The 14,094-nt window shown below is 45.1% G+C and overlaps 1 protein-coding gene across 2 annotated transcripts in view; it reads right to left on the reverse strand.

Annotated features, from left to right (window-relative positions):
- Positions 1–4,111: 4,111 nt before the first annotated feature.
- LOC139418797 (spermine oxidase-like) overlaps positions 4,112–14,094 on the reverse strand; it is a 69,701-nt gene continuing 59,718 nt past the window's right edge. The window contains exons 4-7 of one of the 2 annotated variants that reach the window (XM_071168507.1): positions 11,387–11,560; positions 8,704–9,454; positions 6,102–6,262; positions 4,112–4,673 (exon numbers count right to left, since the gene is read on the reverse strand). In XM_071168507.1, the coding sequence (XP_071024608.1) occupies positions 4,524–4,673; positions 6,102–6,262; positions 8,704–9,454; positions 11,387–11,560 (1,236 nt within the window). In that variant the 3' untranslated portion in view covers positions 4,112–4,523. The remainder of the gene's footprint in view (positions 4,674–6,101; positions 6,263–8,703; positions 9,455–11,386; positions 11,561–14,094) is intronic. The other variant, XM_071168508.1, reaches the window with a different exon arrangement.

Below are 14,094 nucleotides of genomic sequence, written 5' to 3' on the forward strand. Positions count from 1 at the left end.
CTACTGCAAATAGACTCAACACCACCAGTCTGTATGACAAATAAAGACAAATGATATCTGCTCAGCCCGAAGATGGATGGTTTAAGAAAAGAGTAGCTTCCTCTTAGGAAAAACAGTTATGTTTATATTGAGGACTGGACCCAAGTCAGTGTCGTAGCAATTATTCAGAAGTCAATGTTAAAACACGGGATAGCACTTTCTGACTTTGTGCACGTAATTCATGGTGGCGATGTTCCAGTGAGAAACGGGGGATTAATAAACGTCAAAATATTGAATTGTCACATTGAGCAGGTAAGATTAAAGTATAAGAGTCAGAGTCCCTGTCCCGGATTAAACCTACTCCTGGACCAAAAAGCACTGAGCACACAATCTGGGTCAGTTTAACCCCTGTGGGGTTCTACTTTAATCTTGTCCATAAGAATAATGATCACACAATAAGGCCCTCTGGGAAGTTTCCCCTTCTATCCCACACACACACACTTGAGTTTTTTCCCATCCAAAAGTTTAATCTATCACCACAGTAGGTTCGGTTCGACTCTAACCTTCCATCCCCTTTCAGTCTCACCTTTGACCTCCGACTCATTAATGACCATCTCAACCCCTAACCCCTGGCACTAGTTGGTCATTAGTCAGATATCGGTCAGCCATTTACTCTCCGTTACTGTTGATATTGTATTTGTGCCTGCGACTGCGTGAGTGAGGGCAGGGCGAAAGCGAGAGAGAAAGCGTGAGCGAGAGTCATGTGTCAGCAGGCCTGCCATAGAGAGGTGTTGATGAGGTTCTAGGTGACCTTCCATTACTATCAGGTCATGGACTGTTGCTTTGCTGCAGTGATTTATTGTCAACAAGGCGATGACACGCATTAGTGCTGGTTGCTGCTGAGCTAAATGGTGGAGATGGATTGATTTTTTTTTTTACCAATGTCATAGCATAGCATGACATAACATGTCCTAACTTGTTCGGTTCATATTCGGCATTCCAGGGGGAACCTGGTTCCTGGATTGTAATCGTTTTGACATGGAAAATGTGAATTTTTACATCGAATTCAAGGATTTTACATTTGGGGGTTCCCTTTCCATTTCTACCACTGGTCATAGTCTAGGTTGGTGATTAACTGTTACATGGAGTATATCAAGTAACTAGAGACAACAGATGGAAAAACTGCTGGGACCACCATTCACTTGAGTCCCATATACAGTACATCCTATTATCCTGTAGATGGCAGTCATGTCCTTTGTAAACTCTAGACAAATATAATCAAACACTGGGCCTGTATTCATAAAGTGTCTCACCTTAGGAGTGCTGATCTAGGATCAGGTCGGTCTGTCTGTGTAATATTGTTTGTGATCTTAAAGGCAAAACTGATCCTAAATCAGCAGCCCTATCCTTGTCACCAAGCTTAGGACTCTGGGTCTGAACATCTCCCTGTCACGCCCTGACCTTAGTTATCTTTGTTTTCTTTATTATTTTGGTTAGGTCAGGGTGTGACTAGGGTGGGTATGTTAGTTTTTGTATTGTCTAGGGGTTTTTGAATATCTAGTGGTTTTTGTAAGTCTAGGTATTTGTATGTTTATGGTGGCCTGAATTGGTTCCCAATCAGAGGCAGCTGTTTATCGTTGTCTCTGATTGGGGACCATATTTAGGTAGCCATTTTGTCTAGGGTATTTGTGGGTTCTTATTCTATGTTTAGTTGCCTGTCTACACTAATCATATTTGTGTCACGGTTCAGTTTGTTGTTTTTGTTAGTTTGTTCAGCGTTCTTTCTTTATTAAAGAAGAATGTACGCTTAAGACGCTGCGTCTTGGTCTCCCCCATACAACGACCGTGACAGAAGAACCCACCATAAAGGACCAAGCAGCATGCTAAAAAGGAGTGGACATCCTGGACCCGGAGAAAGATGAGTGGGAGACAACCTGGGAGGAGGTAGAGAGGTGGTCGGTCGACCAAGGGAGAGTGCCAGAGCCCGCCTGGGATTCAATTGAACAGTGCGAGGAGGGATACCGGAGAATGGAGTTTGCGACACGGACACGACTAGCATGGAGAGGCAGCCCCAATATTTTTTTACGGGGAGGCACACGAGGAGATTGGCTGAATCAGGTTGGAGACCTGAGCCAACTCCTCGTGCTTACCGTGGGGAGCGGGTTACTGGTCAGGTACCGTGTTATGCGGTGGAGCACACGGTATCTCCAAAGCGCTAGTATAGCCCGGTGCGCTCCATTTCAGCTCCTCGCATTTGGCGAATGGGCATCCAGCCAGGACGCATTGTGCCAGCTCTACGTTCCAGATCTCCAATGCATCTCCACGGCCCAGTGTATCCTGTGCCTGCTCCCCGCACTCGCCCTGAGGTGCGTGTCACCAGCCCAGTACCACCAGTGCCGGCACCACGCACTAGGCCTACAGTGCGCCTCCAGAGTCCAGTACGTCTTGTGCCTGCTCCTCGCACTCGCCATGAGGTGCGTGTCTCCAGCCCGGTACCATCAGTACCGGCACCACGCACCACGATCCCCAGCCCGGGGTCTCCAGCGACGGTCCCCAGCCCGGGGTCTCCAGCGACGGCCCCTAGTCGCCTATATCTAGGGGTTTTTGTAAGTCTAGGTATTTGTATGTCTATGGTGGCCTGAATTGGTTCCCAATCAGAGGCAGCTGTTAATCGTTGTCTCTGATTGGGGACCATATTTAGGTAGCCATTTTGACTAGAGTATTTGTGGGTTCTTATTCTATGTTTAGTTGCCTGTCTGCACTACTCATATTTGCGTCACGGTTTGTTTTGTTGTTTTTATTTTGTTCAGTGTTCTTTCTTTATTAAAGAAGAATGTACGCTTACCACGCTGCGCCTTAGGTCTCCTCCATACAACGACCGTGACACTCCCTCTGAAATTGGAACCTGGACTTCCTGACAGGCCGACCCCAGGTGGTGAGGGTAGGCAACATCACCTCCAACACACTGACCCTTAACACAGGGGCACCACAAAGGTGTGTGCTTAGTCCCCTCATGTATTCCATGTTCACCCCACGCACGGCTCCAACACCATTATCAAGTTCGCTGACGACATAACGGTGGTAGGCCTGATCACCGGCGACGATGAGTCAGCCTACAGGGAGGTCAATGACCTGGCAGTGTGGTGCCGGAGCAACAACCTCTCCCTCAACGTCAGCAAGGCCAAGGGGCTGATCGTGGACTACAGGAAACAGGGTACAGCACCCTCCCATCCACATCGACGGGGCAGCAGTGAAACAGGTAGCCAGCTTCAAGTCCAAATCACTTAAAGGAGCCGAGCTGCCTGCCATCCAGAACCTCTATATCAGGCGGTGTGAAAAGAAAGCCCAGAAAATCATCAAAGACGACAACCACCCAAGCCATAGACTATTTTCTCTGTTGCCGCATAGCAAGAGGTACCGGTGCACCAAGTGTGACACCGACAGGCTCTTGAACAGCTTCTATCCCAAACAATACGACTGATAAATAGCTAACAAAATAGCTACACAGATCTTTTATTTCAGTATATTCCCTGTCTCTATGCACACTCACAGGGCCCTACACACTCACACACACTGTCACCCCAACACACACACACACAAACACTCACTCCATCATTTGCTCACTCACACATAATATGCACATACATTTATACTGACTTTACACACCCGCTCACATGTAAGCTGCAGCTACTCTGGTTGATCTAATATCCTGTTGCATAGTCACCTGACATATATATACATATATACCTCCATCACTCCAGTATCCCTGCACATGTAAATATGCTATTGGAACTGAAGCAGTTTTGTTGCATTGCATCCCTCAGATCTAGTTCTAACTGAGCCAATATTGCTTTGCAACGGTAAACACCTGATGTAGCACGCACAACAACACGTCGTTTCATTTCACACACAAGGAAAGAACAAACACACATAATAACACATCTGAGAGGCGTGAAGACTTGACTGAGGCTCCACTGCCATCTGCTACCTTGGCACAGTTACACAGTGGGCTTCAGTGTCTTCGCCTATGATTGGTCGAGTTAAGGAACACAGTGTCAGCGTCTGCCAATGTCTGTCCTCGACAGGAACCGTCTGGGACACATTGAAATGGCATTACAATTAAACACGACCGTTTCTCACATTAATATACAAGTTTATTCATTCTTGCCATCATTTTTTTGTTTGTTTTCAATAACATGACATTAAATAAAGAAGGCACTTACAAAAAAACAGTTAAATTATAGACGTGTTATTATATATATATTTTTAAACAACAGATTGATGGACAAGAGATGACAGCACCCTTTGCAGCCTTTTTACAGTACATCTCATATAAGTGGTCAAATCTACCACGCTCTCCCTCTCTATATATCTACAATACAGTAAAAACTGTATTCATCATTATCATCATTATAATTGTTAATGCCCCTACTATGCGTTTACATGCATAACTTAATCTAAAAAAAACTTCAAATATAGAAATCATAAAACACAAGTTGTTTATTATTTTTTTTTATCACTAGTCAGTGGTTCATTAGTCTTTTTTACATGTTAGGCTTTGTGGTTTCTTTGTGCAAGTCCTGGTACAGCTCTGTAAGACGAGTGGCCTCTCTCTGTCCCGACAGCAATGCACCATGAGTCGTGGAATAGTATTTCCGGTGGGTGGCTTCCCCGGCGAATAACACCTGTAGAGGCTGAGAGGGTAAAGAGGAGAGAGGTTGAAAAAATGAGAGGATAAAGAGGCATACAGAAGAATACAATAGAGAAGGAGATAGGCGGATAGAGGAGAGGGCAGAGATGGAGAAGAGAGGAGGGGCAAGAGAAAAAAAAGACAAGACCTTAACAAACCAGTGAAAGTCATCATGACCCAACATATGTTATGCATACCCTATTACTGCCTCCGAGCCATGGGGCTACATTCCAAATGACGCCCCCCCCCCCACCCTATACTCTACATAGGGCTCTAGTCAAAGGTAGTGCACTATGGTCCCTGGGCAAAAGTAGTGCACTATATAGGGAATAGTGAGCCATTTAGATGCAGCCATGGGGAGCTCTTTTAGGCTCTGTCTATATGTAAGAAGGCTGCTTGTGACGATCTGTCACTCTTTTGACGGGAGGGGGATTTCTCGAGGGTCACGCTGCTCCTTTAACAGTCTTTAAGTGGCTACACACACACACACAGTAGCCACGCACACACACATATAGACAGAACCACACACACACACACACACACACACTAAGATAAGGACACATGCGTCAGGTTTCAGGGGCTAAGGTGCTGGCCAAGACCCATGATTCATAATTGATCCAACACTGTGACCGTCACATCCCTTACTGCTTTACTAGGTGGCATAGTGATAACACAGGCACACTGACAACATGCTACGAGTTCCTTGCGTGGATGAAAAGAAGCATCACGCCTCCAGAGACCAATGAAAGTAAATACATTCTCATTACGCTTCACACCACTTAGCCATTGGGGAAGGCCTTTCACCCTATAACCCACCGTGGTTGACACATTGCTCCTTACTTTTCACAGCACCTTAGCTAATCAGAGTCATGTTTCAGTAAGTAGAAAACGTTTTGAAACTGAGTGAAACAGGGAGGTACTAACTGAACTTGTTCAATAAAAACGCTTGTTTTTCCATTCCATTGTACAGTACAATGTTTTGAAACGTCTCGCTACGGTGTGCCCTAATTAACACGACCCAGCTGATACACTACATCCAGTCTGGGTTCAAATACATGCATATTTAAGTACGTGTTATTTAAATACTTATTTTCTGTTGGACTGTTTTCAAATAATGTGGCCAAATTTTTAAGTATTTGCAAATAACTTCCTAGAAATATACACAACTATATTTCAAATAGCCCTAGGACCAAACAGACCTGGGTTAAAATGCATGGAGTATTTAAATACTTGTATACGTATTTTCAAATACAAGCCAATACTTCCCAAGTGTATTTTCAAATGCATTCCAATATCCAACTACTTCCATTTCGAAAGAAAAAAAAAAAAAAAAAGTCTAAATTCTTACTCTGAAATATCTTTAAAAATGATTGAAATACCCTAAATGGTATTTGAACCCAAGTCTGCATCCAGATCCAGAAGCGGTTCTTACCGGAGCCTTGGTGCTCTTGGTGTAAGGCAGGGGCATGGCTAGCTTCTCCACGTCACCCCCACTGGAGCCCACCCGGGTGAAGGAGTAGGAGCCCCGGATGTAAGGGTTACTGCCCCACGACGAGCGCAGGATCCGCCTCGGCTTCGGAATGTTGGGGTTCCCTGAAGGAGGGAGAGAAGGAGGAACAGTGAGGTGGATGGAGAGGATGGTCAGTCCAATATAAACCCTTTGGGGGGACACTGAAACATCTACATCCACACACACCAACACACTCTCTCTCACACACACAGGCACGGGTGCGCGCACACACGCACACACACAACTCTTCCGCAGGTGGAAATAAGCCATTGAAAGTTTCCTAAGGTAATGGCGATGCATGGTGAGTGATCCTCTACCCATCTAACATAGTGATCCTCCAACACATCCAATCCAATCTCCTGTATCAGTACTAATCAGCTACGGTCCCTCTTAGAGGCCATACACACTCTAGTCCATCTGCAATGAATCTGCTTCGTAGGGGAGTAAACAGAAGTGACCTACATCAGGGGAGTGTGTCAGTGTGTGGGTTAATGAGTCTCCGTGAGGGGGGTACTCCCTATGGAAGTAAACAATGTGAGGGCAGGCAGCGAGTATCGCTCAGAGCAGAAGACAGGGTTTATGGTTTATTGTGTCCGTTGGCTTGGCTGTATAGGGAGGAGTAACTGTGTAGCCCTAGTGAGGCATGCGTGTGTGAGTCCAGGAAAGCCTCTGACGTCATCATTAAGTGATGGTAACCGGGTCGGTGACATATGCTAAGCCTAGACTGGACTCTCCAATGATCTGTTTGTCAGCTAACTGGCTTGACCAGAGGATAACTTAGTCCTCGAAGGAGGACAACAGTCACTTACTGTCAGCAACAACACTGAGCTTTGTCCACCCGTGAGATGGGATGCATCCCAAATGGCAACCTATCAACTTCGCTAGCTAGCTAACCGACAACTGTAACGATGTATTTAAGAGACAACAAGTGCTCATTGTGAAAACGCATTTATGTTTTCAATAAACATTGGAGACAAAATATAGATTAAATGTTGTCAACAATCAAAGCCAACCCCGTCTGTTTTGCTTCATAGTAGGGCACGCGTCGGTGTTGCTGCTAAACAACCAACCCCGTCTATAGCGTAACAGTGACCCTGTCAAAAGTCTTTAATGTTCATTCCACACACACCTTTACCTGAACTATTTAAACCAGGACAGCGTTCTTATATCCCTTAACCTATTTTCTCTGTCAATATGAAAAAGACTGAAGCTGTACAGAGCCACAAGGCTAATCTCGATCAATAGTAATTATTTGCTTCACGGTGTAGGGCAGCCCAAAGACAACTGTGTGTGTCCTGTCTACACTATAATTTACAGTGTTTCCCAGGGAGCGGGAACCTTAATATGTCCTTAACGTAAGAGAGCAATTTTTCCCGTCTCATGTCGAATCGAACAATTGATTTTCTGTCAGGTTCTCTCTTAAAAAAGACCCATGAGTCTCAACCACAGTTGCCGCCATTTTCAATTTGCTGTGTTTCTTTTCGTCACCATTACTCTTAATAGGGGCCTGTTCATGGGTGAAAGACAACTTGACACAGTCGAGCAGCTATGGCAGAGACTCACTCATCTCTTCTGTGAGAATATTGCATGTATGTCTGGGATGCAGACCCACAGGCAACTCTAACAACTTTGTGGGATCAGCATTTCTTCATCCAATCCTTACTCCACCTATTAAGATCACAGTGACTAAAACTGACCCTGGGCCAGTTGTTATGGGATGCACATGTATTCAACACCATCACTCTCACCAGTATCAGCCCCCCCAAACCCCCTTCTGGGAAAGGCCATATACCTCAAGGCTTGGAATGATGACGTCACATGATGATCTCATTTCCTGTATTTAATGTATACCTAGAGGCGCACAAGGGCTGAATAAGTGGAATGACTCTTCAATGGGTCACCGTGACTCACTGGGAGCACAGTATTGTTGCACTCATTCAGCCCTCAAGGTTACAGTGTGCTCGTAACAGTGTGTGTGTGTGTGTGTGTGTGTGTGTGTGTGTGTGTGTGTGTATGTGTGTGTGTAAAAGTATTCATTCCCAATACTGATGAGTTGAAGCACAGCATGATTCATACTCAGTGAGGGAATGCTGATGATGGCCTATCTCAGTGAGTTATGTAGGTCAGTGGTCCTCACTCCATCAAGAACACATGATTTGATTCATAAAAATACAAATAAAATGTTACCTTTATTTAACTAGGCAAGTCAGTTTAAGAACAAATTCATTTTTTCAATGACGGCCTAGGAACAGTGGGTTAACTGCCTTGTTCAGGGGCAGAATGACAGATTGGTACCTTGTCAGCTTGGGGAGACCTTGAGTAGCTGAAATCTAGTTAGTGCTAGACCTGTATAAAAGCTGGCTCGATTCAGAAAACTCCCATTGTTACTGTATATCACTCACTCACACACAGACACACAGAGTCAACGGACGAATGTCAATGTCACAATGACAAACACACAGACATGCACACTGACAAACACACAGACATGCACACTGACAAACACACAGACATGCACACTGACCTGTGAAGCGTCTCAGCAGCTTGGTGCAGGTCTCGGCCACTGTCTCGTCATCGCAGCGCTCCATGAGCAGTGCCTCCTGGCCACAGATCCAGCCGCTCAGCATGTGGCCGTAGCGCTCGGGCGGGTACAGCACGTCAAATGAGCAGATCTTACGGTACCACAGCTCCTCGGGGTAGACCGGCTGCTCCAGCTGCGCCTCGTCCTCCCACACAAACTGGATGCTGTTGCACTCGGGGCTCCAAAAGGGATCGGAGAACTCCAGGAAAATCTTGTCAGTGGTGCTGATGCCGAGCTTCTCGATGGCGAGGACTTTGTCCTCGGGCAGCGAGGGTGAGAAGAGCGCCTCATGGCGGTTCTTGAGGACGCCGAGCGAGGCGGTTACGATCACGTGGTCGGCGGGGAGCGACTCGAGGTCCTCGCACTCTACGCTGATGGGGTACGCGTGGCCCGGATTGGGGTTGGGCTCACCATGGCAACGTTGGTCATCGTTATGGTCGCCGTCGTCGTGCCGATTGTTGTTGTCGCCGTGAGCGATCTCCTCCTGTTGCTGGGCGGAGTAGTTCCAGTGGACGCGGCGGACGGGTTTCCCCAGGCGCATCATGCGGGACGGAAGGTCCTGCGCCAAGAGGTCCACGATCTTCATGAAGCCTCCCGGGATGACGTGGTGGGCCCCTGGGATCTCCGTCCACTCGCCGAACTCACTCAGCGAAACCTCGTCCATGCTGGGGGACGAGCTCTCACAACTCTCCACCTGAAGGACAACACACATACAAACAAACAAAGTTAGTTTGACTCGGATCAAATTGAGCTCCTTTATTAGCTGCTCTCACAACTCTCCACCTCTTTCCAATCAATCAATCAATCAATCCATCAATAAATCAATCAATCAGTTAAATGTATTGAAGCTCTTTTTAATAACCCAGCCTAGAAGCCCAGAGAGCAAGTAGCAGAACAGTGGTTGGAAGAAACCTAAAGAGGAACCAGACGATGGCTGCATCGGATAGAAACACAGACAAACAAGTCTGTTCAATTCTGGTCAAATGTATCTATTTTGTTTCAAGTAGATTTTTTTTCTGTTACTCTTTGAATGGCTAAAACTCCTTATTGAATTGAGGCCAAATTAACCTCCTCTACCAAAGCGCTACTTAATCCTAGTTGAATTGCCTATTTATTGGCCATGACATCTTATTAAACTTTCTTTGGGTTATCATTTTTTAGCTCAAGTCTACGAACCCAATAGTTTGTTTACCTAACTAGAGCCTCAACAACAGAGCCTAACGTTTCCCCTGAGGAAAACTCTTAAATCATGGCCTTGGCTGCCACTAATGGAAACTTTGGACATAAGTGGCACATTATCCCCTACATAGTGCATAGGGTTTTGGTCAATGGTAGTGCACTACATTGGTAATAAGGTGCCATTTGGGATGTAGCCCTAATAATTGAGTGCCGGTGGACCAGGAAACGAACTGAATAAATACACAAACACAATAAGGCTTGCAATAGCTATATTTCCTGAGGTAAATTGTTGTTGTCTTTCCTGGATGCCCTGGCTCTACGCGTAATAAAGGGCTTCCATTTTGTTGTTCGCTGTGTTTCTATTTCATTAGCAAACTGACCTTTAAGTGATCAACACTGATTTGAATCCAATAAGTTATTGGGTATAATTACAAGGAGCAAGGATGGAGCAATAACATTACCAAGCTAAATGAAGCTATTGCTAACATAAACAAGATAATGTAGCTAAAGCTAACATTAGCCAGAGTTTCTGGGAAAGGGGGATACCTACAGTTGTACAACTGAATGCATTCAACTGAAATGTGTCTTCCGCATTTAAGCTGCAATAATCGACATCTACGTATTCAGCGCCCGGGGGTTAACTCACGCCATTTGCACACACTGTATATAGACTTCCTTTTTTTTCTCCATTGTGTTATTGACTGTACGCTTGTTTATTCTATGTGCAACTCTGTGTTGTTGTTGTGTCGCACTGCATTGCTTTATCTTGGCCAGGTCGCAGTTGTAAATGAGCTTTCCTGATTAAATAATAATAAATAAATAAAAATATATATTTTAAAAAACTGCCTTGTTCAGAGGCAGAACGACAGATTTGTACCTTGTCAGCTCGGGGATTCGATCCAGCAATCTTTCGGTTACTGGCCCAAAGCTGTAACCACTAGGCTACCTGCCGCACCTATTTACACTTGATTTCCTGACCTGCTTGTTCAGTTGAGTCATAAAGCATGCTCACACTCTTGTATTGTGTGAGACTTGTGTGAGAGTGCAAGTCTAAACCTAGCAGGAGCATCACATGCGCTACTTCAGTCAATTATCTGCGTATAAAGAACTGGCTTGAACCAGAACTGTGCGAGAGGCCATAAGAGGTGCACCAATTCTCTCCAGAGATGAGTGATTCAGAATACAGCACTGTTGATTTAATATGGAAAAATAGAAAGAAATACCCTCCGTAACGACTTTTAAAACGGGTTTTCTTGGAACACATAGAGCAATCTTACATACCTAGAAGGGAACGTTATTGGATTTGCATAATGTTTGCGTAGTTAATGCATTCCAATCATTAACTAGAGCTCTAGCATCTTTTATAGTCTCTCAGGAGGACCCCCTCCCCCTTACACATTCACACACACACACACACACACACACACACACACACACACACACACACCTTGAGGTACTGCTGGAGCATGGACAGCTTGAGTCTCTTGGTGCTCTCCGAGTCGTCGGGGTCCAGCGTGATCTTCTTGCGCACCACGTCCCTCGTGAACACCCCAACGCTGTTCTGGCTTTCAGCACACACAGGCTTCCCATTCTGGAAAAACTCCTGAGTCAGCTCGTATACCTGGGGAGGAGAGAAGAGGGGTAGAGCGGATGGCAAGAGGGGAGAGAAATGTGAGTTTGATGGCCATGGTATAAGAAGTAATGAATGTGCAGAGGGTCAGCATCCCAAATGGCACCATTTTCCCTTTATAGTGCACTACTTTTGACCATGGCAATTAGGGCACTGGTCAAAAGTAGTGCACTATATAAGGGAATAGGGTGCCATTTGGGACGTAGCCAGGGTTTGTCTGGGTACCAGTCTGTTTTCATTCTGGTTCTACACTGGACAACCCAGAGATTCATTGGTATAGACAGGCAGTATTTCGCTACTACCTTATCCAACAGCCAAGCAATCCAAAATAGCATAGAGTGTTCCTGCTACTGTGGCTATAACAGAGTCTGAACATTCATAATCTACTGGGGTGCTTCTAAAACTTTAAAGGGGCCATCTGTAAGGTGATCGCTTTGTTGTTGTTTGAATGCCAAATGTGCCCTTTAAAGGGTGCAGCCAGGTGAGAATGTATGACATCCTTTAACACCGTGGCATGGCTGCATGGGAGGGTGGAACTTAGTACATTATTCAACAACGGATTGTTTTACATTTTTCCACACTTTCTTCCGAGGCCTGTGACTTCTACAATACAGGATATATAGCAAACATGCATGACAGAACTTCTTCTATCCAAAGCACACACCTCTTTTAGAAGGAACTGCCCACTCATTGGACAAAAATGGGGAGCATCATTGTGTAGGAGGTCACACAGTATTATTCCCATTGGTATTTACATGGAATTTACTAGGAAACTATGTTGTTTTAATTAATACTTCCTGGTACTTAGTTACAACAATTTAACACAACTGGTAAAATGACCTGGTACCAAATGGTGCCTGTTTTAAAAACAAACAAGTAATTCATAGATTATTACTGTGCACCATTTCACATGCCATTTCTCAGGAAATACCTGGGATGACGCCAAATGGCACCCTATTCCATATTTAGTGCACTACGTTTGACCCATAGGGCTCTGGTCAAAAGCACTACAATATGGTTCCATTTGGGATACAGCCATTTCTGTGCCGTCAAAAACGGTGCAACCGTGAAGGTGTCTTATCTAATGAAGTGAAACGGTGAGCTGAACAAAGAGGGTGGAGGGAACTGGAGCTGAGCCGTCAGTCACGAGACTGGTGATCGCCCGGGGGGGCCATTCCAAGGGAGTGCCGGGTTACAACAGGTAAACACCACTGGCACTGGGAAATAGGAGCTATGGTAGGCTACCGTAAAGTAGCCGAAAGGAGCCTATTCAGTAGCCTGGGGGTTTTCTGCCCATGTATGAGGGTGATGGGGGTAGGCTACATCAGCACAAAAGCAATAATGGCATTGTAATGAATATAAGTGTCGATATGACAGTAGTAATAAAATGCTATTATTGTCAGGTCTTGCTTACATGGTGTGCGTCTTAACGCAATGGCATCAGTTGGAGCATGTGCATGTCACATAAAGAAGGAAAGCTGGTGAGTGCATTACTGATGTTGTTTTAATGCTCGAGGGTGTGCTCTCTCAGTGATGACATTTTGTGACGATAATCGTCCCCGTAGCATTGTCACCGGCTTGTTTTATCCGAACGGTGCAGTCCCTTCCTCTCTCCTGTCTCGCCGTTTCATTCGGTGGTGGCTCGGGCACCTGCTGGGTGCACATAGTTCTAGCTTTTTGTGCTTTAAGCTTCGGAGGTGTACAGTACCTTCAGGCTGAGGCTCGGCATCAGAAGACGAATCATGAGAGATGTCATGATTCATTTCTCCCCCACCATCTGAGTCGTTTTCATTCTGAGTTTGTAGCAACGCTAATGCAACGTGTGCATCCGCTCGTCTTGATCTTCTTGGCATTGTAAATTACGCATGCTCTCACCATGTACTCAAAGTAGACCGATAAGGCTGCTTGGATTCGTTTGCTTCCCCTCGCTCATCAACTCACCCATTCTCCCGCATCATATTTCCATCATGTATTTAATTTGTTGTTATATGTATATATGTTATATGGAAATTTGTTTTGGTATACTTTAGTTTCGAGGCAATTTACGGGGTGATTATCAACTGGGCACCGCACCTTCAACTGTTGGGAGGAGTGGCCCAGGCCCTACTGTCGGGAGAAGGAGGGGCTACGGAGAAGAAGATAAAAATAAATTAAATGCCTTCCTAAAACTGGTTATAACTCCTGTTACAGTGCCTTGCAAAAGTATTCATCCCCCTTGGTGATTTTCCTATTTTGTTGCATTACTACCTGCCATTTAAAATTGATGTTGATTTGGATTTCATGTAATGGAGATACACAAAATAGTCCAAATTGGTGAAGTGAAACAAAAAAAATGTACTTGTTTCAAAAAAGTATCAAAAATTATAAACGGAAAAAGGGTGCGTGCATATGTATTCACGCTATGAAGCTCCTAAATAAGATCTGATGCTGTCACGCCCTGACCTTAGAGAGCCCTTTTATTCTCTATTTTGTTTAGGTCAGGGTGTGACTAGAGTGGGCAAACTATGTTTTCTATTTCTTTGTTG

Source organism: Oncorhynchus clarkii, chromosome 10 (genome assembly GCF_045791955.1).
Source record: "Oncorhynchus clarkii lewisi isolate Uvic-CL-2024 chromosome 10, UVic_Ocla_1.0, whole genome shotgun sequence".
In the NCBI taxonomy this organism is placed as follows: Eukaryota; Metazoa; Chordata; class Actinopteri; order Salmoniformes; family Salmonidae; genus Oncorhynchus; species Oncorhynchus clarkii.